General features: G+C 40.3%; 1 protein-coding gene across 11 annotated transcripts in view; it reads right to left on the minus strand.

Moving 5' to 3' along the window:
• Window positions 1-26,437, minus strand: part of TRIM9 (tripartite motif containing 9) — a 1,161,212-nt gene that overhangs the window by 519,056 nt on the left and 615,719 nt on the right. For all 11 annotated transcript variants that reach the window (XM_044074318.1, XM_044074311.1, XM_044074319.1 and 8 more), the window contains exon 4: window positions 19,098-19,208. In XM_044074318.1, coding sequence (XP_043930253.1) covers window positions 19,098-19,208 — 111 coding nt within the window. The remainder of the gene's footprint in view (window positions 1-19,097; window positions 19,209-26,437) is intronic.

Here is a 26,437-nt window from a genome sequence, read left to right on the forward strand (position 1 = left end):
CTATGTCTTTATTTATGAGTTCCATTATGATCCTCTCCATGGCTTTGCAGATAAGGCTTGTCAAGCTAATGGGACGGTAATTTCCAGAGTCGGTGGAGGCACCGCCCTTGTGAAGTGGGACCACAGTCGCAGTGCGCCACTCCTTGGGTACGTATCCTGAGGTGAGGCTAAGATTAAACAGCTGTCCTAACTGCGGGTTTAATTCCTCATTGAGTTCATGGAGCACACAGCCGGGGACACCATCCGGTCCCATGGATGCTGTGTTTTATGCTTTGGAGAGAGCAGTTCTCACCTGGGCGTTGGAGATGTTTGGGGGGCTACAATCCTCTGGTATAGATACCTCTCCTTTGGGGGGGGGAGAAGTTTGCACTGAACCTGTCAGCCAGTATGTTGGCAATGTGTGTAGGTTCAGTAATCTTCACATCATTTTGAACTAATTCTGAGCATATCTGGGAGTTTCCTCCTAGGTTTCTAACATAGCTAAAGAAGGCCTTATGATTGTCTTTTGAATCCTTGGCGATTTTTCTCTCAAAATTTGCCTTGGATGATTTTATGAGAGCTCTTAGTTTTTACTTATAATGATCAAAGGTGTCTTACCTTTCAAGGATTTTGCTCTATCTTGTAGTAGCTTCCTCCTTTGTTGTAGAGCTTGTTTATGGCTGGGGTCCACCAGACTGGACGCTTGCCTTTGGTACAAAGAGTCTTAGTTTTGTTTGGGATTGCCTGATCCATGCAGTCCTGTAGGTGCTGGTAGAAGGCATTTGTAAGTGATTCAGCGGTTTGAGTAATGTTTACCACTGGCTCAGGGGCCTTAAAGGAGACCACACTAGTTTTTAGAAGTGTGAAGTCGGCTTTTGAGAAGTTTTTCACTGTGGTCTTTTTTGTTTCAGGTGGGGGCGGGATGAGGACCTCCAGCGAGATTAGTTTATGATCTGATCTCACCAGTGAGGGGTATACTTCGGTGTTGAACATTGTGATCCCATGTTCGTGATGATGAGATCAAGTATGTTTTCTCCTCTTGTGAGGATGGTGACTAGTTGTTCCATGGCATTTGAGTTTATGAACTCCAGGAACCTTTGGGCTGGAGTGTTTGGGCTTGAGTAGTGTTCCCAGTCTATATTAGGGTAGTTGAAGTCACCTAGTATGATGGTGTTTGGAGATACATTTATCCCTCCATTGTTTTCAGGAAGGCCATGTGAGGTTCCTGAGTTTGAGAGGGTGGCCTGTAACATGCTACAAATTGCAGAGCAGTCTTGCCTATGGTTAATTGCACCTGGATGGTCTCCGATGCATCGTGCGTTGCCACCAACCTTGAGGTGTGGGTGTCCTTTATGAATATGGACACCCCTCCTTTCTTGGTGTTGTCCGGATTTTGGGGCCGGAACGCATGATATGAGGTGAAACCTGCTAGTGCTGGGGTGCTCTCAGGAGCCTTGAACCAGGTTTCTGTCACAGCACAGACATCGATGTTCTTCATACTGAGAAGGGCCTCGAGTGCATCTTGAGATTGAGACTTCTGGCATTGAGCAGCATTACCCTTAGTTTTTTTTACTTTTTTTGTGTTCTAGGGTGGTAGGTTTAGAATTTGAGCCTTGCCTAAAAAAGGCACTATGGGGGTGGCAAGAGCCTTTGCCAATATCCAGAAGCCTAGGGTGACAGGTGCAAGCCGTCCCTTCAGCAGCGTGGCTTGTCCAGCATGTCATCCCAGGCAGACAGACATTGGATCCCCTTTGAATGACACCAGAATTTAAGCCAATTATTAAAGCTGATCATCTTATCACTGTATTGTGGCATCATTCTAGGTGAAGGTAGGATACTGCTCAAGGTCAGGGTCATACCTGCCTGGGCTACATAATCAGAGAGCTCCTCAATGTCTCTTTTCATGTAGTCCAAGGAGGTACATCTCAGGTCGTTGACACCAGCGTGGACAATGACTGAGTCGTACTTGTACCTGCTGTTGAGAGACCTGAGTGCTTGTGTTATGTGGCGGATTCTAGCGCCCGACAGGCAGCTTACTGTGACCTTCTCCTTACTCAGTCTGGTGAGCGGGACGTCAGTGTGTCTGACTATGGAGTCACCTATGACAAGTATGTTTGCTGTTGTATTTGGCCTTAAGGGTAGTGACTGCTTTGCACACTGATTTTGTTGTTTATGTGTTGTTTGTGTGGTGTATTGAGTTTGCAGTTGCTTGGGTGTCTGCTTTGGAGGCCTCTGCTGTTTAGGTAAATTTTACTCAGAGCCTCGAGTATGTCTTAGTGTGTTTATGTGTTTGATTCAGTGGTGTGGTTGAGTTATGTGAGACTGGTATTGTGGTGTGTGTAGTTGCCTTCTCCTCCTGCCTGGTCTTGCCAGTCCTGAGTTGAGAGAGCTCAGCCTCCAGTCTGGCTAAATAGCTGCATCTCTCACAAGTATTAGTGTTACATGGGAGGAGGAGATGGTTGTCTGTGTACATGAGGCAATTGTAACATTGTCTCAGAATTCCCAGATTCACCAAATGGGCAGGAGAGGACGCCAGCATCTGACCCTTCGACATGCTAGAAAGAATTATGAGTTGGTATGAGACAGAAAAGTAGTGGGCTTAGCAGGGAAGTGGGCACTCCTGGGGGTTTTGCTAGTGAGAGATTTGTATAATATAGGAGTGCTTGACCTGCAAAGAGAATGCTTATAAGACAAGGGATATGCTTATAAGACAAGTGCTGAGCTTTTAGAGAAGAAAAAGCTATTTGGAACAAGTGCTGCACTTTTTAGTGTAGGTGTAAACTGTTTAGGTGCCTAACAGAGCAGTTCTAAGGGAAAAATTGAAGAACAGACTTTCTGGAGCCAGAAAGAGTTTAACCTTGTTTAACCGGCGCTGCCCGATGCTGCTCTAGTGGCAACTCCGCGCTAAAGCACGTTAAAGCGTGCTTGATAGCAGGGGCTGGAAAGAAGCAGGAATAGACCCAAAAGGGAAAATAAAACTACAGTTTCAAGTCAGTAACCACCTCTACGGGGGGGCAGGGAAGCTGCTCAATGTTAGTCACTGCCACTGATGAACAGAGAGACCCTCCCTCAGCCCAAGCAAAAATGGCCTCACAGAAACTTTCAAACAGTTCAGGAACAGCAAGCCTGTAACTGAACTTTTTTAACTCAGAAAAGTGGGAAAAAGCAAGATTTTTTTTTTGTTTTTGTTTTTTACAGAGATAGCAGAGGTTCACAAGTAATATCAAGTTATAACAGTGCAGTAAATGACCCCACACAAGAGTGCTAGGTCAAGGACAGAAAATATGCAAGTTTTAAGAAAAAAACGATTTAAAACTAAGTGCAAACAGGAAATTCAGCAAACAGCTTTTGGTTGTGCTCTAAATACAGCTACTAATACAGAAATCAAGTTTAACAAGCCAGAAAATGCTCAAGCTAGGCAGCTATGCAGAAAAACTTAACAAATAAACAGAGAAAAAATACTTAAAATCTCAAAAGTGGCTCCCTTCTTCATAATCTTCTCCATGTATTACCACTGTGTCTGTACTGGTGCTATAGCAAATGTATTCATGGTGAAGCCATGCAGTATGTAGCACTCAACAAATACACTACCATGGCAGGAGTCTACAACAGTGCTTCACCACAGTCATCCAGTCATCTAATCAGCACCTTCAGGTGGATAGCGACACCATTAGTGATATCACAGGGTATTCTAGTCTGCACAATCCCATGTCTCCTGACTATGTGGATATGCACCATGGTGTCAGGAGCTATGCTTCAGTGGGGAATTCAGTATAATTGATGAGACATATGTGTGATATGGCACCTGTTTGGAAGGAATGGTGCATGCATGAGGTATACCAGACATTGGGACATGCTTTCCCCTACTGTGTTTTGTACAGATATTATGTATGCGGCCTGTATAGTTGCACATTACCTGCATATTAATAGAGCTATACCACTAATGATTGATTCAAGCATATGTTTCATTGTTGTTGGATGCTACAATGACACTTTTCCATGGCCGATGCTGGGCAATCCTGATATGTCATAGAATGTACACTATAATGCTTGCTAGTATGGCAAGCATATCCCGTGCATTCTGCTGCATGCTGCCATATATGCCAGGAAAAGAGTCTAGATTTACCTAATATTATGTAATTTACAGAACAAATGATTAACTTATTATTATGTTAACAACTCGGTGAGAAAGGAAAAAGTACAGTTTTGTACCTACCATAAATGTAGATGTCCGATAGGAATGCATCTGCAGTCCTTACAAATGGGTTGTCCTGTCGTCAGGCAGCCCTTCGGTCGGCCGGATTCCAAAGTCTGGGTCCGGCTTCGGCTGGTGTCGCGCTTCACCCGACATCATAGCTGCAGTTTTTCGGGTATAAAGGCATCAGCCGACGCCATTTTCCTCAGTGTTTCTTGCCCCAGATGCCAGGTGCCCTCTTGGATGGCTAAATTTGGATAAATGCCAATGTTTCCAAATAGTAGAGAGCAAACACATAAAATAAGCATGTATGTACATATATACAAACAAATACACCATAATAGATCCCCAAGCTAGCTGAAGGATGGCAAATACCCTAGGAGTACCACAGAGGGAAGGTGGGTGGGTAATCCTGACTGCAGATGCATTCCTATCGGACATCTACATTTATGGTAGGTACAAAACTGTACTATGTCCTTCAAGGATGCATCTGCAGTCCTTACAAATGGGTAGAATACCATAGCTAAACTAGGAGAGGAGGAAAAAGGAAAGATTATGGTGTAGTTAGGATCCCTTGCAAAACAGCAGTGGCAAAACCTGCTCGGGATCTAGAGTATAAAGGTAAATTGTAATGCTTGGCAAATGTATGCACGGAGGTCCAAGTAGCAGCCTCTATAATGTCCTTGGTAGCCACTCCTCGTAAGAAAGCTGTGGTAGTGGCTGTAGCCCTTGTGGAGTGAGGCCTGATGTTCTCTGGAGTTTTCTTTCCATGGTAGGAGTAACAAAATCTAATGCAATTTCCTATCCATTTGGAGATTGTCTGTTTTGAAATTGGTTTTCCTTCCTTTCCTGTTGCATATGCTACCAGAAGCTGGTCAGTTTTTCTATTGGACTTGGTCCTGTCCAGGTAGTAGCGTAATTGTCTATGTACATACAAGGTATGCAAGAGTCTTTCTCCCCTGTTCTGAGGGTTGGGGAAGAATGTAGGTAGGTGGATAGCCTGATTTAAAGACACTCTGGATACCACCTTAGGCATAAATGTAGGATTTGTTCTCATGGACACTCTATCTTGATGGAAGATCAGAAAGGGTTGCACTGCCATTAATGCCTGTAGTTCAGAGACCCTTCTTGCTGAGGTGATTGCCAGCAGGAAAGCAGTCTTCCAGGATAAGTATTGTAATTCTGCTGTTGCTGCTGGTTCGAAAGGGGGAAGTGTCAATTTTTCTAGCACAAAGTTCAAGTCCCATGCTGGCAATGGTGGTTTCCTGGGAGGTTGTACATTTTGAATTCCTCTCAGAAACTGTCTGAGCAGAGGATGCGAGAAGACAGGAGGATCCAAGCTGTATTCTGCTGAAATGGCTGATGCATGTATCTTGATGGAAGAATAGGACAGGCCTGTATGGAAGAGCTCTGCCAAGTACTCCAGGATGTTGGCTATGTTTGCCAGTGCCACATCTTCTCCCTTTGCAGTACTCCAAATGAGATATCTTTTCCATTTTGCTGCATAATTCTTTCTTGTTGAAGGTCTACGAGCCTCAAGGATTATGTCTTTAACCCTTTGGGATAAATTTGGGTTAATTGTTCTTATGTAATGTTCCAGGCAGTTAGCTGCAGAGTTTTCAGGTTTGGATGCAGGATGTTGTAGTTGTTCTGTGTTAACAGTAATGGGATCAGAGGTAGTGCCCATATTTGTTCCCGAGACATGCTCCTCAGCAATGGGTACCAATGTTGCCTTGGCCAGTCTGGAGCTATCAGAATGATCCTTGGACGTTCCTCTTTGATCTTCAAAAGCACCTTGTGCATCAAAGGAAGTGGTGGGAATGCGTATGCTGTCAGGTTCTTCCAACTGAAAGATAGGGAGTCCACCTTCCAAGCAAGTGGGTGGTACGTCCTTGTGCAGAATCTCTTTAGCTGGTGATTAAGTGGGGATGCAAATAAGTCTATTTGTGGTAATCCCCATTCTCTTGTGATGGGAAGATGTCCGGATGCAGCATCCATTCGTGGGCATCCGTTGTAGTTCTGCTTAGTATGTCTGCTAGAATGTTTTCTTTTCCCGGTACAAAAATTGCTTGTAACTGAATGTTGTAGCTCAGAGCCACATCCCATAGGTCCAGTGCCAGCCGGCATAGAGGGTATGAATGTGTGCCTCCCTGTTTGTTGATGTACCACATAACTGTGGTGTTGTCTGTCCTTATCATCAACTGACCTTCTTGGAGAAATGGTCTGAATGACTGGATTGCCAATTTTACTGCCAGCATTTCCTTTAGATTTATGTGCAGGCGCAGCTGGTCTTGAGTCCATAAGCCTTGTATGCACTTGTCCAGCATGTGTGCCCCCCAACCGAGGTCTGATGCATCTGTCGTGATGGTTTGGCTTGGTTGACTGTTGCAAAAGGGCAATCCTGTGTTTGATTGACAGGCCTGAGCCCACCATAGGAACTCTTGCTTCAGGCATGGAATTATTGGAATTTTGGTTTCTAGGCTGTGCTTGTGTTGAGACCACAAATTCTTTAGGTACCACTGTAGCTTTCTCATATGCAGCCTGGCATGAGGGACCAGAATTATGCAGGATGCCATGAAGCCTAGGGCTTGCAGTACTTTCCTTGCAGTTAGATGGTTCTGCTTTGTTAATGCCAAGAAGTAGAGAGGTAGTTGCTCTTTCTTTTCTGCAGTTAGGAATGCCATTTGTTTTGATGTGTCCAGCTCTGCACCCAGAAAGGTTATTCTTTGGGATGGAATCAGCCTTGACTTTTTTATATTGACTGTATATCCCAGGGCTTGCAGCAGGTAAATGACTCTTTGTAAGTCTTCTGTTAGCTTGCTTTTGTTGTCCGCTTGTATCAGGCAGTCGTCCAGGTAGGGGTAAATTTGGATTCCCTGAAGTCTGCAATGTGCAATTACTGATGCCAGGCATTTCATGAACACTCTGGGCGCAGTAGATAAGCCAAAGGGCAATGCTGAGAATTGATAATGCTCTGATCCTGCAAGAAATCTGAGGTATCTTCTGCAATTTTGTCGTATGGGGACGTGCAGGTATGCCTCCTTGAGATCTAGAGTTACCAGCCAAGACTCCTTGCCCAGCATGGGAAGGAGCTGCTGTAGGGTCAGCATTTTGAATTTTGGAACTATGAGGAATGTGTTTAAAGCAGACAGGTCCAGAATAGGCCGCCATTTGCTCTCTTTTCTTGGTACCAGGAAGAGTCTGGAGTAAAATCCCTTTCCTTGTTCCATAGATGGTACTTTTTCCACAGCTCTCATTCTTAATAATTGAGATATTTGCTTTAGAGCTTCTGCCCTTTGAGTAGGTGGTAGGTTTGGCATTCCTCTCTTTGCTGGTAGAGTATGGAAATGGAACCTGTAACCTTGGTCTATTGTTTGCAAAATCCATTTTTCCCTTGTGATGCAATGCCAGTTCTTTGAAAATAATGTCAGCTTTCCGCCTAAGGGTGCTTCCAGTTGTTCCCTGGTAGGCGGTGCCACAGCCAAGTCACTGTGATTGTGTTGTTGCAGTGGTGTTGGCTGCGTCTGTGCCTCACTGGTTGTTACTTTGTCACTGGCGTCCCCTGTAGGCACCCCTGGATTGGTTTCTGCCTCTTGAACGCCTATTCCTGCCTCTCTGTGTCTTAGAGGAGTCCGGAAAGGACCAATTCTTGGAGGGCCAGTTCCTGCTAAACCTTGGAGGTTGAACCTGTAAGAAATCTTTCACTGTTTGTACAGATTTCGCCTTCTCTTCCATCTTTTTTAGAACCTGCTGTGCAGGGGAACCAAATAAATTGACTTTGTCCATGGGAGCATCTAAAAGCTTTGATTTGACATGGTCAGGTAATGCCTGCTCTTTCAACCATGCATGTCTCCTGATAACTGTGCCAGTCATGGCTGATCTAAAGGAAGCCTCCAGTGCATCATAGCCACATTTTAAAGAATGGTTACTAACCTGCTGTATGTTATGTACCATTTCCTGAACATATTTCTTATCTAAAGATTCTTCAGAGGACAGTTTTTTAGTTAACTGGTCTAGCATAAACTCTTGATATTGAATCATATGAAATTGGCAGTTCAAAGCCCTAGCTGACAAAGTAGCAGAGGTGTAAACTGTTTTACCCCAACGCTCTAAGGACCTGGATTCCCTTTCAGAGGGAGGGGTTTTAGTAGATGCAGTTGCTACAGCTTTAGGGCCCTGGGAGATAGTCTCTGGATCTGCAAAGGGAGCCTTATATAAATGGTGATGAGTGTCCGGGACCCTGTAGAACCTATCGGGCTTAGCAGGGGCCGGAGGTAATGAATCAGGAGCAGTGCAAGCATCATTAAATGCATCATCTACAACAGAAAGAACTGGAGGTATAGCTAAAGGCCTATGTTGTGGCAAATGTAGAAAGGTTCTAAGCCTTTTTCTGGAGTCTGAGAAATCTTGGCCCTGCCACTGAAATTGTTCCCTCATAGCATGCAAGGTTTCCCCAAAGGAAAATTCCTCAGGTGGAGAGGCTGAAGGAATGGACTCTTCAGCATCAGAGTCTTCGTAAGGAGAATAAGGAGCCTCAGGAGGGTCTGTATGTTCTGAGTCATCAGAGGAATCATCTGCGGATACTGGCTCTGGGGGCTCTGCTCTAGGCCTCTTCTCTGGAGGTGGATGAGAGGTCCTGTCTGGATGAGGCTGGGAGCCACGAATTAAAGAAATGAGATCCTCAGCCAAAGAAAGCATATGGGAACTGGTGCTGGGCCTGTGAGAGGGGGGCTTAACAGGCACCGTTTTTGAAGCTTTAGCTGCTTTAGCCCTGGCAAAGGCCTTAATAGACATGGCTGCAGGAGGCCTAGCAGCTCCACATGCAGGGGTTGAAATATCCAAGGGAATAGTGTCTGATAATTCCTGAGAAACCGCAACTGCAGGTTGGATTTCAGAAGCCGATTCCACCAGGTTAGAAGAGGCCTCGGTAGAAGGCATGTTTTCGGCTGGGGAAAGAACCGCTTGCTCGGTTTCAGCCGAAACTGAGACACTCGTGGTTGGCTTAACCGCGGTTTCGGCCGAAACCGCGGACCGCGAGTGTCGGTCCTTTTCCCTGCGTTTTTTGGTTATTTGTGAAGTCAGAGGATCCGACGGCATGATATAAGCAAAATCAGAGCCAAAGAACTGTTCTGCAAACTCCGAACGGCGTCTAAGCGTCCGTCGGTTAAAAGAAGCACAGGCTAGACAAGCTGCTACGTCGTGGTCTGGGCCTAAACAAGGTAAGCAGTAAGAGTGGAAATCTTTATGAGGTATTTGTTTCCCACAAGTTAAACAGTTATTCACTTTTTCTGACATCGGCTGAGGCAAGAAAGAGTCCCCAACGGGGTACTTAGCTTTTTAGAAGTCTTCGAAGTAGTATTCGGTAGTAGTAATCTCTGGTTCTGACCGACCGGCACTTGCGAACAGCTTCTGCTTCGGGCGCCACGCGGCAAGAAAGACTGGGGAAAATGGCGTCGGCTGATGCCTTTATACCCGAAAAACTGCAGCTATGACGTCGGGTGAAGCGCGACACCAGCCGAAGCCGGACCCAGACTTTGGAATCCGGCCGACCGAAGGACTGCCTGACGACAGAACAACCCATTTGTAAGGACTGCAGATGCATCCTTGAAGGACATCACTCACTCTTGTCCTGGGATTGAATCAAGGACTCCCCCCATTCTGAGTGGTAGTTACTGCCACCAGACCAGCAAGAAGTGTCTGGACAGTAAGGCACCTGGTTTCACCCAGGAGCAGTTCCTTCTCATTTCAGTTAGAAAACCACCATGATGATGAACAAATGGTTAACCTAATATTTTATTAATAGCCCAGTGAGAAAGAAGATCACTGACCTTTGTCTGGGCTTGAACTTAAGACACCACACATTTTGAACACACATGCATAAACAGTTGTTAGCAACTTGTAAGTTGCTGCTCTACAAAAAGTCTTAATTTGTTAGTAAAGTTTAAACAAGTCCTTTGTTCTGACTGATAGTGAGGACTGTTGCCTAAAAATGTGGGAATCCTAACTCATTTTATTTATAGCGGACTGAAGTAAATCATGCAATTTCTGAAATATTCCAAGACCACCAGTGAGATGTATTCCTTCAACAACAACAAAAAAATTGGTTTGAAACAAATACAATCCAATGACAACACAGCATGATGGACACATGCTCCTAAAAAGCAGTCTAAAAACCTGTGACTCGGGGGAATCTTGGATCGGGAAATGGTTTCGATCAGAGAATACTGAGCAGTGTCCAGGTCCTGAAGTGAGGCTGTAGTAGGAATACCGCACTCCTCAACAGAGCTACAAGTAGCTAGTGGGGTTACACTCTAGTGTTTTTTGCTGATAATTATTGCTTGTAGTACTTAATTACAAATCACAACAAATTAAAGGGAACCTGTTAACAAGTACATCTAATCAGCATCTTATTTTGTCTGGAAAGTTAAAAAAATCTCCATTTGGCTGTACTGCTGTGGCTGAAGGGATGCATGAAGACAAAGGCAGTAAAAAAGGTATATGATAATGAGAAGACAACAGAGAATGACAGAAGCATTAAAAAGACAGGTGAATGGCAAGGAACTGAAGAAATGGAAGAGAAACACTAGAAGCAGTGCCACATTAGTAATAAGTACTCACCAAAGGGTAACGACAATGAATCTGCAATCTCATTCCATGATTGTGAAACTGCACATGCTTCTTGTGTTACGTGCCTTTGGAAGATGGAAGTATTTAAAGTACTTTATTAATGTTGTTGTTGTTTGTCTTAAGGTTTTTCCCGGTTAGGGGTCGCCACAGCGGAACTCCAGTCCGCTAATGTTTGGCAGTAGATTTTCACGAATGCTGAGGTGCCAGCTCGACGTCCAACCTTCAATGAAGGCATGCCCATTTACGCATGTTATTCGAACACCCACCCAACCATGGGGAGGACATGCAGACTCCACACAGAAGGCACTCCCTGCACTCCAGCCAAGAATCAAATGGGAGAACCTCTTGCTGTGAGGCAACAACGCTACCGCTGCACCACCGCGGATTCTATAGAGTACTTTATTATTTCTACATCAGTCTACTTCAGAGAGTCAATTTTAACTATATTTGGTTTTTTTTTTCTTTTTATTATAATATTAATAAAGAGTACTTAATTAATATTATAATAAAAAGGAAAAAAAAACAAATACAGTTAAAAGTTGACTCTCTGAAGTAGACTGATGTAGAAATTTTCCTTCTTCAACTGACCCAGCTTCAGGAAAAGGCCTTGGTGATAAAAAAAAAAAAACTGAAAAGGGATGAGAGTGAGTGGCCAATGCTGGCTTGTCCATCCTGGGGGACAGAGTCAGTTATGTCTACTGGTGGCTCCAGACTCTTGTTCTTGTCGCAGCACAATATGGGCACAGCAGCTAGCAGGTAGTGCATGTAGGACATGTGGAAAAAAACAAACAGAACACTGAAACACCATACCAATACACCTTGCTAAAAAACAAACAAAACACTGAAACACCATACCAATACACCTGGCTAAAAAACAAACAGAACACTGAAACACCATACCAATACAACTTGCTAAAAAACAAACAGAACACTGAAACACCATACCAATACAACTTGCTAAAAAACAAACAAAACACTGAAACACCATACCAATACAACTTGCTAAAAAACAAACAAAACACTGAAACACCATACCGATACAACATGTGAAGAAGAAAACAAGCAAGCAAAACACCGAAACACCATACCTATCAAGTATAGAATACATGATACATGTCAACTTATCCATAATCCACTGTTAAAAGTGAAAGACCATTTCCCTATGAAAAACAGTGAATGCCATGATGTTACAAATCCTGGCAATGTTCATAACACAGAAAAACTACTTGTTATTCTCAAGGATTATGGTTTGGATGAAGTATTGGTATGCTAAAGTAATAAGTCAAGGGTGTAGCTGCCAATACAAAAGAGGTGGGAAAATGTCATGCACAGTCATTTGTGCTGCAGTAAAAAGAGAAAAATCATTATTCAAATTCAAGAACAAAAAGTTGGACCTATCATAGGTCTCAACCTCTTAAGAGGCCAATGTGGAACACATACCCTGACAATCTGTGACAAAAAGGCAAAATGTGGAACACCCTATTTTTAGACTGCGCGAAAATGCACTGTTTCCACTGTGCCAAGCTGAAGTGGTCTTTCAAGCAAACACAGTAAGTTGAAGTATATATGAACCAAGAGTAAACACTGTACAAATAACATGTAACTGAAGTCAAAAATGTACTGTATAATCAGGAAAACACTACCATAACTAAGTATGCAATCAATGAAAATACCTCACTTTGAGTCTTAAAATGTCTATGTTCCTTGAAGTTCCACATTGAAAGGGTCAGTTACACAATCAGTTTTAAAATAATTTTAACAGATATTCATAGAAAATACATACTTGTAAGTATAAAGTAACTTATTTTTGCCATCCTGTGAGCTCCTAGCTGAAGTTATTAGCAAGCTGTTCTGCCCTACTACAGACAGTGAGAAAGGAGAGCTCAAGGTGCAACCCTGTAAACATAAAACACTTAAGCTGCGAGAATCCCCCCACCACTAAAGGCACAACAGAGAATTCCCCTGTTCTCTACACCACTAATACACTGTGATACACAAAAGACTTAACTGATAATTGTTTGTCTTTTCGGCTTTTCCCGGTTAGGGGTTGCCACAGCAGAACTCCGGTCTGCTAATGATTGGCAGTCGATTTTTATGGTGTCGAGTTGCCAGCCTGACACCCAACCTTCAGCGAAGGCACGCCCATTCATGCATGCCTTTCGGAGGCTACTCGACCACGGGGAGGACATGCAGACTCCACACAGAAGGCACTCCAGCCGAGAATCGAACAGGAGAACTTCTTGCTGTGAGGCAACAACGCTACCACTGTACCACCATGGCTGTTAAAAGACATTCATGGTAAATAATACTGAATCATATTACTCAGCAAAATAACTTAATATTTTATTTTTATGTGAGATCCTAGTTGAAGTTATTAGTAAATTGTTCTGTCATTGTACATAGAGTGTAAACACTGGAAACATAAAAAAAAAACTGATGTAATGGCCCTCACCCTCTAACTAATGCTAAGCTGAAAGACTTTTCCTATCCCCCACCATATTTACTGCAGTGAACTCAACTATCCTGTAGAACACAAACTATAAAAACATACAAAAGCTTGCCTATTCTTTCTCCTCCGTTCTAGCAAAACCTGGACAAAAATTAGACACTTACTTGCAGTCAAAGATACACCACCAAAATATATGCTTCCCCAGAGAAGAAATCACAAATCATTTTGTGAGTACTGGCTTGCACACTGTACTGCAGTTTCTAATCTCCACTGTTCTAACTTCCACGATCGTAATATCCTTGCTTGAAGGTGAACTGCTGCAGTCCCCAGAAGTTTGCTGGCTGAAGAAATAATCATCCATGCCAGAAACCTCCTGAATCCTAATGCTGCTACCCTCCTAAAGAAAAAAAAAAAAAACATTGCTGCCTTAAATCCACAAAGAAAAGTAAATTGCTCCCAGCAATACAACATTGCAGAGGCATGAAAACTGTCACCCGGAAGTATTTTAACGCTTCTCCTGGTTGGCTCGCTTTGCATCAGTAACCAACCTCTGATTGCCTCATGTTACCTATATGCTGACTAGCTATTTTCATGGTATATGAGCCAATCAGAATGAGCAAAGCAGAACCAACACTCTTAATGTGGAACAGCGGAACTCTGAGAGCTCTGTGCCTTAAATGCGGTGCGTTCCGCATAATCCAGAGCACTTGACAGCTTAGGGACTTATTGTTGTTTTTTTTGCTGTATTGTAAGGACAACATTTTTAAACAGCCAGAACATGTTGCCAACATTCAAGATATTTTTCCTATTGCAGACACTGGTGAACAGCAAAGCAGTGTAAATGTATATTAACAGTCCTTTTGTGAATAGCAGTAGTGTAAATGTCTGTTAATAGTCCTTTGGTGAACAGTAGTAGTGTAAATGTCTGTTAATAGTACTTTGGTGAACAGTAGTAGTGTAAATGTCTGTTAATAGTCCTTTGGTGAACAGTAGTAGTGTAAATGTCTGTTAATAGTCCTTTGGTGAACAGCAGTAGTGTAAATGTCTGTTAATAGTCCTTTGGTGAACAGAAGTAGTGTAAATGTCTGTTAATAGTCCTTTGGTGAACAATAGTAGTGTAAATGTCTGTTAATAGTCCTTTGGTGAACAGTAGTAGTGTAAATGTCTGTTAATAGTCCTTTGAATTAGAAAGAAGAGTGATCAGTTAACAGATCCTGGATTACAATGATAGTTGTTCACACCTCAGGGAGAATGTGGGAGAGGGTCTGTCAGCACTTGTGTTTTGTTCAGCATTTACAAGTACTGTTAAAAGAGGTAAGCGCTGCTCTAAGAACACAAATCAGAGTAATTTAAGCAAAGTGAAAGTGAACATAGGTTCCAGACACTGCTCCAAGGCACCTGTGACACTAATGCTATGCTATTTACATGGACATTAAAAAATTATGTGCAGCATGACTCATATAAAAGGGATTTTAAGTGGATTGTTGGAGATTACTTTACAGTGGCAGATCCATTGACATATAACAACTGTAACCAGTTACTGAAGTATAAAAATAGTCAGAATATAAAGATAACAAGGAAATAACTGAGAGATAATGACACCATAATTAATTTATTTATTTATACATACTTTTTGTTCATCCCAGTGGGCCAATGGCCCATTTTCATGGGAGACCTAATTCATACTGACGAAGGGAAATTTGTCAGAACACTGGGGAACTTCTCCCACTCATTTGTATAAGTGCTGATGGATCTTTTACATCCACCTGAGCTACCACTAACTCAGGCAGCTGGGGGGCTCAGTTTAGCATCTCATCTGAAAGGCAAAACACCCAGGGGTGCAGCATCTCCTTCTGCTCATGCAGTGTCAGTAATGCAAAATCAGTCCAAGTACATGACATGTTAATGGAACCCACGGCCTTCTGCACCAAACACAAGTATGTTACCTGTTCAATGACTGAGACTTCAAATAAACATGTTAGTTTTCCAGCCCCCTCCTAGGAAAAGTGTACTGAAAGACAAAAACTGTACCGAACAAATGCAGCAATTACTCTAGTTCTAGTTTGCTGAAGTTATACCAGTAGAAATAATTTAGATGTGAATGTTTGGTGTAGCACCATACCTCTCAACTTATTTGGTCAAAAATTCTGGACAAAGCCAAAAATAATGTGGCAGGGGTGGGTAAAATTGGGAACAAGTTTTAAATATTATTGTAATTTACTTACAAACCAAACAGAACAAGGTTTACATCAATATGTATTTTTTTAACAATAAGAAAAATAAAACTCTAATGACTTACATTAATGATCAACTGTAATTATGAGTGATCAAAAATGTCATGAAGGACAAACATTTAAAGCAAAATCAGAGAAATTTTGCAAAAATAGGGAGAGGTGAGAGGTGTGGGTAGCACTCAACCAGGAATGTCCAGTTGTAATAACCATTCCAGAATTTATTTTTGGATGTGTAAGATTTCAAATGATGTAGTTAAAATTTTCTGAATGTTATTAAAACTGTCTGTGAACAAATCTCAGCAGAAGACTTTAAAAATTTTTAGTTTTAATGAATACTGCACTATCTTGCACAATGAGGAACACATGGGTAAAATGTGACACATTTTTTAACAACTAGGAAGGAAGCCCACCCCATAGATAAACTGTGGACTTTATATTTAAAAAAGTTCTTTTATACTTCCAGTATGTCTTCGCTTACCAGAACAATTACTTGCTTACAATGTAACATTTTCCTTTTGCACTGTTTCTAAGACAAAAAAGGTTATACATCAGTTGTAATACATTGCTTTTTTACTACAAATCCATATCTATAAACATTAAGCTGAAAAAGTGCAGGACCCCTCACACAAAAAGAGCAAGTTATTCTCTTACGCTCTGTCTTAGCATTTATTTATTTAACATTTGTTTACTGGGAAAGTTCGACTTGGAGCAAAGTCAATTTTCAGCAGAGGCCCACGGAGAAACACTCCAGAAGCATGTATTTGTTATGTGGGAGGAAACCCACATGAACACAGGGAGGACATGCAGAGTCCACAAAGAAGGCACCCCAGCCAAGAAAAGAACCAGAGAACCTCTTGCTGTGAGGTGACAACATTACCACTGCACCACTGCACTGTCCACAGCAGTCTCTGGTATAACTATATTTAGTTATAAATTCTCAGTGACAAGCAACTTCAGCCATTCTCCCCATTTCAGCTATTATTACTTCATTCTACCCACTACATTGTTAATACTTTGATTTGCACACATACATGCACCACACACACACACACACACACACACACACACACACACACACACACACACACACACACACACACACACAATTAAAACCACTTGAAGGACTGTGAACAAGTGAATGAATAAATTCATAAATAATGACCCACAAATATACATACCCCTCTGCACTTTCATCTTCTTAGCTCAACACTCAGAAACAAGGAACAAAATCAGGAACAACTTTTAAATATTTTTCTTATATACTTAAAAAGTCGATAGAATAACCAGCTTTGCATTATCAAGCATTTTCTGAAAGATACCAAATCTGAAACTCACATACTTGCCTTTGTTTAATGACCACAATCTGCAACAATTTTCCAGAAAGCCACAAATTTTAACAAGGAACAAAACAAAATAATTCCCAAAAGTTCCAAACAAAGTAAAAAATAACTGGGGTGGGGTTTATAGGTTCATAGATTCATAGATGTATACTAGGCTAATGGCCCTGGAGCCTTTACAAGCCTAGCCCATAGGATTACCCTGGCATCGTGCCAGGAGACAAAGACTCCATTTCTTAACCAGATAAACCCACTGGAGAAAGTGCTTCTTTTCAGGGGTAAACCAGGAGTAATACTTGAGTAGGTTAAATGGAGATGGAACTATTCAAAACCTGTAGTTTTTAACTATGCATAGCAGTCCATTAATAGCTCAGAGCCTTAAGTGGCAGTGCCAGCAACATTTAATCACTTAAAAGGTTAACAGAATGACAGGACATATATTTTCTAAACACAGAGAACTATGAAACAGCCTCAGTGATTTATCCAAAAAAAAAAAAAAAAAAAAGTTAATGGAGGTGTGGCAGCTGGTGTATAGGATTAAGGCTCCCTACTCTTCATGAGCTGGGTACAGGGTATGATTCTTCTTAAGTCCATATTTACCTGCAATGTGGCTCTGAACAAGTCATTTATCCACACACACACACACACACACACACACACACACACACACACACACACACACACACACACACACTCACTCACACATATGGGCACACCTACATACATCTCTTATTAGGTCAACTGTGGCTCATTTCAGCTCAGAGGGAAACAGAAAGTAGAAGTAGTTGTTCTCCCTGCCTTTTAAAACACCCACATTGTGCTTGTGCATGAGCAGAAAGGAAAGAGAAAGCAAAGAGAATATTAGTAAAACAGAACTTCTGCATGAGGGAAACAGAATGCTGCAATGAAAAATGTGGAACAGCATGCAGAATGAACATTCGGATAATTCCAGTGACTGTGTCACTTGGGGACATGGTGCTTCCCAGTGGAGGCATGTGTCCCTGTGTGCCCTCCCTAATGGCAATACTGGTTATGTTTTACCAAAGGAACAATCTCTGTGTGAAGGCTTGGAAATACTATACAGACACACACACACACACACACACACACACACACACACACACACACACACACACACACACACACACACACACACACACAAGGTATAGTGAAACATGAGCCTAGCCAAAGAGTGCTGGCACTCTGTCAGAGCTTTACAGGTTTGTGAGTACCCCTACAGGAAGGCAGTGTAGCAGACATTGTAATGTGTTAGCCAGTTAATAAGGACAGGGTGAATGAAGACAATAATTTTCTTTTCTGGTCCTACAGAATCGATGCTGACTATTTTCCTTAGTTTTCACTTATTCCTCCTGGCATCCTTCAGAGGTTCACTGACAAATTATGGGGGACTAATGGGTCTATTACAGACTGTTGAAAAGGGGGACATCGATAAACCTCATCCTACCTGTAATCAAACTCAGTACTCTTTAATAGAGGACCATTTAACATTCTTATACCTTAGAGGAAAGCTGCCTAGCTCTGACTTCTTCTAATTTTATGAATTTATTACTAATTGTAGAGCTGCCTAATGGGGTAAGGCAGAGACAGAAGGCATCTGGCTGTGCTGCTGGTGACACTGGTTCTGTTAGCAAGTCTGGGATATGAACAGTTGACCAGAAGAGGGTCCTGTGTGTTTGACTGCCTGGTGTCTCATCCGGGGTGCTGAACGGACTGTCACTGCTACTTATTCTCTTCATAACAAGGCTCTGGGAGCTACTGACGGTAAAATAAATATATTTAATGACTGGTGTATGTTGTTATCTGATACACGTGTTTCAGTGTGCACATGTAAGAATGTGCAACAGAAGAAGGGTAGACAAGTAGAAGTCAAAACAACTATGTAAAGAGGACATGCTAAAGCGTTATGGCTCCTGCATTCCACCATCTGGAATCAATATAACCAAACCAGCTCCAATATATGAAGACACCAAGAGGAAATGATTGACTGTGGAGATACATGCAGTGCAGAGAGGCTGTGGATTGGCAGGGATCAGGTTACCAACTGGACACTGGGCTGCTATAACATAATTAGATAATTATTAATGTTGCACAAAAGAATGCCCATAACTGTACTTTTACCCTCCATTTTTAAAGGTATATCTTTGAAATGCTTGTTCTGCCATGACCTTATCTTATCTGATCCTTGTGAAACTCTATGTCATATCATGGATGAGAATATTGAAGACAAAGAAGATAATATTCTTATTAGCACTGACCTGGAGAAATCCACTAGGATCATTTTCTTTGATCACTTCCAAACAGTATTCCATCAGTCCCGTAGTCTGCCGTAACTTCATTGTACAGTGAGCTATCTGATCTCGAACCACCTAGAGAATATAAAAAAAAAAAATCAGCACACATTGCAGACATCTACTTACAATTATAAAAGTTATACAAGGGCATAAACATTAGAAATTGTAGTTTTCTTAATTTTTTTTTGACTCCACCACTATCACCATCACGTTTTCATACCCTATCATCCCATTCATTCCACTGACCCATGGAATCTTTGATCATTGACAGAGGGAGTTGCTTGGACAACACCTATCATCCAATGGGGGTTAAAAGATTTTTCAAATGTTCTTAACACCCCCGTCCTCTCAGGATGGAAGTGTGGAGCAATGCTGACACACTGAGACAGTATGAGTGGATGCTTCCACATACCTGTGCTCTCCAGTAACAAAAGAATGTACTCTTTGGGGTGCTTCTGCTGCAGTACCCCCCATCACTCTCTTTTTGGGATGGGTGGTATCAGATGCTCATTCCTGTCCCTCCCTGACCAGATCCTCCAGGGCCTGTACCTCTGGTCAAACTTTGGCCATCTAGTGTATAGTTAGGGTGAAAACCTCTACGCCACAGAAATTTCTAGACATAGTTTGTTGTCTCATTAAAAATATTAAGTGTGAAGAGTAAACTCTGCATAGTTTGCAAAATGAAGCTCTTGTTGTTACCTGCCAGGCAATTCTGTCTGCTTCAGTCCTTCATATTTAATTATTCATACATACCATACTGCTTTGTAGTAATGAAGGAATGAAGTATTATTTATTAAGGAATAGATCCACAACACTGAATGACAGATCCCGGCTTTTTACGTCTGCTTTGTAAATATCATGAAGACTAATGCAAATTAGTGAAATAAGCATGCAAATTATCCCGTACAAAAAAGGCAACAAATCCAAAAAAGTTCAGTTACTGGATATGTAACTGAACCAGCATAAATTTGATGTTTTTTTTTTTTTTTTTTTTTGTCAATGCAGTTAAGACCAGAATACCTAGTTCTAGCACAACAAAGAAACTGATCAAGTAAGCAGAGTTCAAGAGGTGAGCTGCCTAGCACTGTAGGGAAAGAAAAAAAAAACATACAGTAACCTAAAATCTATAGTCATTGACCACTTCCATTTTTTGAGACATAAAGCAAACACAAGACCTGATGTGATTCAGAGAAATTCCTCTTTATCACAAAATATTTGAGCTTGCTGATATTCAGTAGACACCAGTGTCTGTTTTCAGATGTTATTTGGTTAGCTTAGGTGGACTGTGAGTTAGCCAGCAAGCAACTGGTGTGCATCCAGTATCTTTAAGGTGGCATACTATGCTGCTGGAAAAACAAGTTGTCAGTTCTTTGAGCACAGATTGGATGAAAGTTCCTTCCATGGACAATCATAGACCACAGGTGTTCCCATTTTTCACAACAAAGAAAACAATACATGGTACTCAAAGCTAAGGCTATATACAACTTGTATTAAGCTTTTCAAATAAAGAGAATAATACAGAGGTACACTGACAATTTGTCATAATCCACTTAAATGTATCTGATTGAGATAGTTAAACTATCATCTGTTCATTTTAAATGACTGCAGAAGGATATTTACACATAAACCAGAATATGTGTTCTAGTCTGCTATAAATTCATCTTGCTTAATTTTCCAGTTAGCTGCCACTGGAAGATTTATTGCTAAGTTAGTGACTGAAGAATGACCATTCACATGGGAAAACAGAGTCGACAGCCTAGCATTAGAGTTTCATGAAGCTTGCCTTGCACATGCCTATATGAGCATACTGGCTCTGTTAATGTTTTGCCCTGGGCACTTGGCTTTATAAAGGGTAAGGGCTACCTACCTCATGCCCTTTCACTGCTATCAGGAGACATGAGCTGAGTAATCAAAATGTGCAAAGGATATTGATTTCTTTCGTCTTTAAACCAAACCCACTGAATAGTTTACTAGTGTTACTGCCAATCAGTCTCAAATAAATTCTATGTTTTACTGTTGCTGTGTGATCCTACATCATTATTCTGATCATCATGTATTAGGGAGGTGAGTCCAGGAGTTAAAATGGTCAGCTCATTAAGATGTGAGCACTGTGGGTCATGCTGGCCCCTAAAGATGAGCGAGTAGAGCTTGAATGAAAGTAGCTGTGGATGGGGTAACAGCAAAATGATGTGGTTCATTTCAGAAAACACAACAAAGGAAATGTGCTTGATATAGAACCTGCTCTGGAGAACTGTATGCTGATTATCCAACTAATTCAAACTAATGTGATGTTTGTGGATTAAAAGGAGGCAGGTCACATTTAATGATTACATTTGGTGTGATTAGCATTGAAAGATTAAATGTACCTTGGACCCTGAGCAGTTTTTAAAACATGTGCCTGTCTCTCTCTCTCTCACACACACACACACATATGCACACGCATGCACACACATGCACACACACACACTTTTTATTTTTTTGGACTATACGTACATCCAGATATTCTTTTGCACTTCCCTTTCTAATTGTTTTAAATAACATAGTCACCTACCATTCTGTTTTAAGTTATATTTATTATTTAGTAGAGTAATATTTCTGTGTGTTTGCTTTAAATATGAGTAGTGCTAAACATTTTTCCAGCAGGAAATAAAAAAAAAAACAATAACCAATAATAATAAAACTACCCATTTTTGGGCATTTCAACCATAAAATCCTACTCAAACTGCTGTCATTATAATCCACCAATAACACCATCTGTCACTTACAACTACTTGATTGTATAAGCTTTGAATGTCCAGTTGTGACAAAAATAGCCACATAAAGTAGTCCCACTTGCTTTACACAAATGCATACTAATCTTGCAAAGCTCTGCTAATGACATCTTAACTGAATTATGACAGTAGGGTCAGTCATGATCATTCACACACAACCTGGTATCTCGTAATTTTAGCCTCTGTATATCTCAACTGACTACAGTTAAAAATAAACAAATAGATAAATAAGTAAACAATTTTAAGCTTGTTTCACACAAAAACACAGCAGCCCAAGTATTTCAACTTATATCACAGCAATATTTGCCAGTCCTGCAAAGTCAGACTGCTTAAACTGAGCAAGTGAAATTATATACAGTCCAGATTTCATCAGAAGCAGTACAGGAATACACTTAGCAATCCCTACTTTGTAAGAGGATTGTCCTCTAAAAAGCACAGATTGTTGCATGTTCTGATGAAATCTGGAACTTATTTCATTTATGAAAAATTACTATGTACTGGCTGTGGTTCTTGGTACACTTCACTACTGACCCCCTCAAGAACTGACTATTCTTTCTTAGGTCACTATAAAAATGCATGCTGATACCTCTCAACTTCTTTGTGTTGGAATTCTGGACAAAGCCACAATATGGGGGGGGGGGGGGGGGGCAAAGGTCCACAATCAGGGGCATCTTTTAATTCACTAACAACTCTGAGATGTTGGATGTCACACCCCTTTAGCAGCCTACACACATCCTTACATTTCAGAGGATTTTCTGAAAAATCAAATTAAAAGGAAGAAGCCAAACAAATGTAAATATCTTGAAAACAGTAAATGTTACTAAAAGGTACAAAAACAGCAGTGCTACCAGCAAAAAAAACCTCTGCTTTACAGCAATAGTAGCCATATATTCACAGTTATTGCATCAATGCTGTAAAATATCATAATGGACGCAGACCAAGAGTTACATTTTCTCTAAACTTTCACAAACAACTTTTCATACCTTGAAAGCTGTACAACCTAGAATACTGTATCAGTGCACTTTTGTTATACCAGACTTGAGTATGAGAACAAGACATTCCATTCTGAGTTCTTATTTACTGACATATTGACAAAATATGAAAAATTATGCTTGTTTGTATAATTAACAACATAACAGTGAACATCTCTCATGGTACACAATTTGCAGAGCAAATATCAGTGACAGTTTTTGTCGACATCATCCAAGATTTCATCTGATGCCATGCAATAGTTTATATAAGTAAGTTACCTATATTTCAGAAAGACTCTCACCACTAAGGTAAATTGCCTACTGCGGGTTGGTCAGTTTCTGCAACCATAAGAAAATGTTATTCAGAGACAGCTATGGCTACAACGAGAAAGACCTAATTATTGGCTCATTAGCATATCTTTTAATTTCATTTTTAACACTAGAGATGTCAGACCTGTCACCTTAGTGGCCCATGCAGCATGTTGGCTAAAGGACCCCATACACTCACTCACACCCATGCATTCACACAAACTTCCAGTCATTCACACACCTGGGTTCACACACACACACACACACACACACACACACACACACACACACACACAAGCAGATATGCAGATTTCCAAGGACACCAACAATAACAGAATCACCACTGATCTATTCAGAAAACCGAGGGTTAACTTATTACTCCACAGTAAAAGTCTACATCCTACAAAAAACAAGTATAATGTAGTGAAGTCCCAAGGCTATAGATTAGCTAGAATTACCACAGAAATGAAACCATTTTTGAGAAACCTGAACAGCTTAGAGAATGATTTTCTAGTGAGAGGCTATGAAAGTCAGATGTTAAAAAACATCTTGGAACCCATTATAGAACTGAAAAGGACTAAAGCACCTTTACTCAACCTCCCCAGTAGAAGAATGTTAAGTAATTCCACAGAGAATAACAAATGCAAAAATAGCTGCATCCTGACATACACTTTGGATTATCACAGTATCAAAATGTTATTGAAGAAAACTGGGACATTGTCACAGGAAACCCTTTTCTGATTAACATCTTAGGTGAAGTCCCATCATTTGTTTATAGGAAGGCCAGGAACATTAGAAGTTTTGTTGAATTTAAACCTAGACCATTTGAGAAAAGCACTAAAAGATGTGAAACTAATTGTACATTTTGTATATTTATACAGCAAGGTGATAGTTTTTATTGCCCTTATTTAAAGAAAATCATTAAAACCAGTGCAGGGGGTGACTGTAACACTACAAAAGTAATTTACAGGGCACAGTGCAATGAATGTTATGCATTCTATGTGGGCAAGACTGTAAATAAACTCAAACGTAAGATTTCATGTCATCTGTCAGAAATCCACTCTGGATGTAAAACTAATGCACTAGCCAAACACCCTTCTCTTCATAAAAGACACACAGGTTTTAAGTTACAGATCCTGGATCGCATAGACATGGGTAATCTTGAAGGAGGCATCCCGAATATTCTGGAGAAACATGAACTCATGTGGCAATTAAAGCTGAACTCTTTTAGGAAGCCTGGACTAAACTACTACTGTTCAATTAAAAGTGCACTGGAATTTAGAAAATTGCCACATTGTTTACATGACTAATTGTATTTTATTTTATTTTATTCTACCAGTTGGTTTTAAATACCATTTTAAATCAGCTGTAATTTAAGTGTATATTTTGTTTCCATCATCATACATACATTTTTCTTATTTTTATTTTTTTCTGGTTCTTTTTTCCACTTTATTCAAAATGATGTGTAATAACAATACTAACTAATTATACAATTATATATACTTTTATAGATAGTTTTTAGGATTCTTGTACACAGACCCGAAGAAGTCTAGAAGGACGAAAGCGATCTTTGTTAACAATAGGTTATGAAAATAGAAATTGATTTTTACATGCAAAATGTATATGTATATATTTATATATATTTTTTGATTACCAAATGAACTAAGGTTGATATATTTCCAGCCATGTTGTATATTGTCTTGGATAAAATCACAGACTTAATAATCTAGTTAATAATCTGGTTAAATAAGAGGTACCACATCATTATAAATGTTATTTAAAGTACATAAGGGTTATAATACTATTATGACAGCTACTAAGTAGGGCAGAACCAGGTCGAATGTCACACTGATGGGGGAAGGGATGTGAATTTAACATGTGTATCAATAACACTTTGTTTTACAGCACAATAAACCACTCCCATGCCTGATAGCAAACAAACGACTAAAAACTGTTAAAACAAAAAACAGCAAAAACGGCAGTACTTTCCTTTTCACAAAAATGTATTGCATAAGCGCTTTCGTTTGGACCAATATCTAAACTTCTTCAGACAATGTTTCTCAAAGTGCAAACGTTTTTATACACAATCAATTAATTAGTAAATTAGTCAATTGGTTAAATAAATGTCATCAGCTCAATCAACTCATAGAACTATAAAAGCTATACACTCCAATATTATCTTTAAAATGTTACATTCAAATCTTATGTATCCTAATATTAAATAATAAATTATTGGATACTAAAAACTGAAAACAAACTAAAATAACACTTTCAAGGAACCAACAAAAGAACCAACACATCATTATAGCTATAATATATACTTTATGCATCGACTAGCATTTACCTATCTTAATTGTTTAAGTTTCAAGGTGCACATAATGGAAGCATATTCATTGAGGCCAGGGTATATATGTGCAAAAGTCCTAATTTGCCACAAAAGTTCATTTTCTTCTAACTTTAGTGCCCACGGCCCCCCTCTTTTATTGTGTAATTCCTGATGCAGAATGGTAAAAAGGAATCTGTGGGTAGGGTATTGTAATATACGCCTGGCCAAAGCGTTTGTAGTAGTTCCTTTATTTATGTGATAAATGTGCTCATATATCCGTTGTCTCACTGTTCACTCTGTTTTTCCTATATAAAAGGACTGACATTGTTGGCATAAAGCAACATAAACAATATCCTTGGACTCACAATTAAATTTCCCACATATGCCATATTCAATATCCCTAATAATAATTTTATTGGCAACATATATATGGTGACATTGGTGACATCGGCCACAGTTGAACATGCCTACATTCTTTCTCATAAGCCTATTTTGAAGTTCCAAAAAGTCTTTTAAATTCTGTCCGTGACGATATATTATCTGCGGCGATTTTTCAAACTTTTTACTAATATGTGTATCCTCTGTCACCAAAGCCCAATTCTTATATATGATGCTTGAAACAAGTTTTGCATCTTTTGAAAATGTTGTAATAAATGTAGGGCCTATGATGTCAGACTTGTTATTGGTATGCATGTTTATGCATGTATCAGTATCTAAATTATCGGTTATATCATAATAGCCCTTAGATAAAATGGGCTTAAAGTGTCCAATATTCCTTTTAGACACTACTTCTTTATGTATTTGATCAAATAGGATAGTTGGGTATCCTCTGCTGCTAAACATAGATCTAAGTAGGCTACACTCTGCATAAAAATCACCTTCCAAGGGAATCATCCTTGATGCCCTAACCAACTGGCATTTTATAAC

The sequence above is a fragment of the Protopterus annectens genome, chromosome 6.part0 (genome assembly GCF_019279795.1).
Source record: "Protopterus annectens isolate FY-2018-M chromosome 6.part0, PAN1.0, whole genome shotgun sequence".
Taxonomy (NCBI): domain Eukaryota; kingdom Metazoa; phylum Chordata; order Ceratodontiformes; family Protopteridae; genus Protopterus; species Protopterus annectens.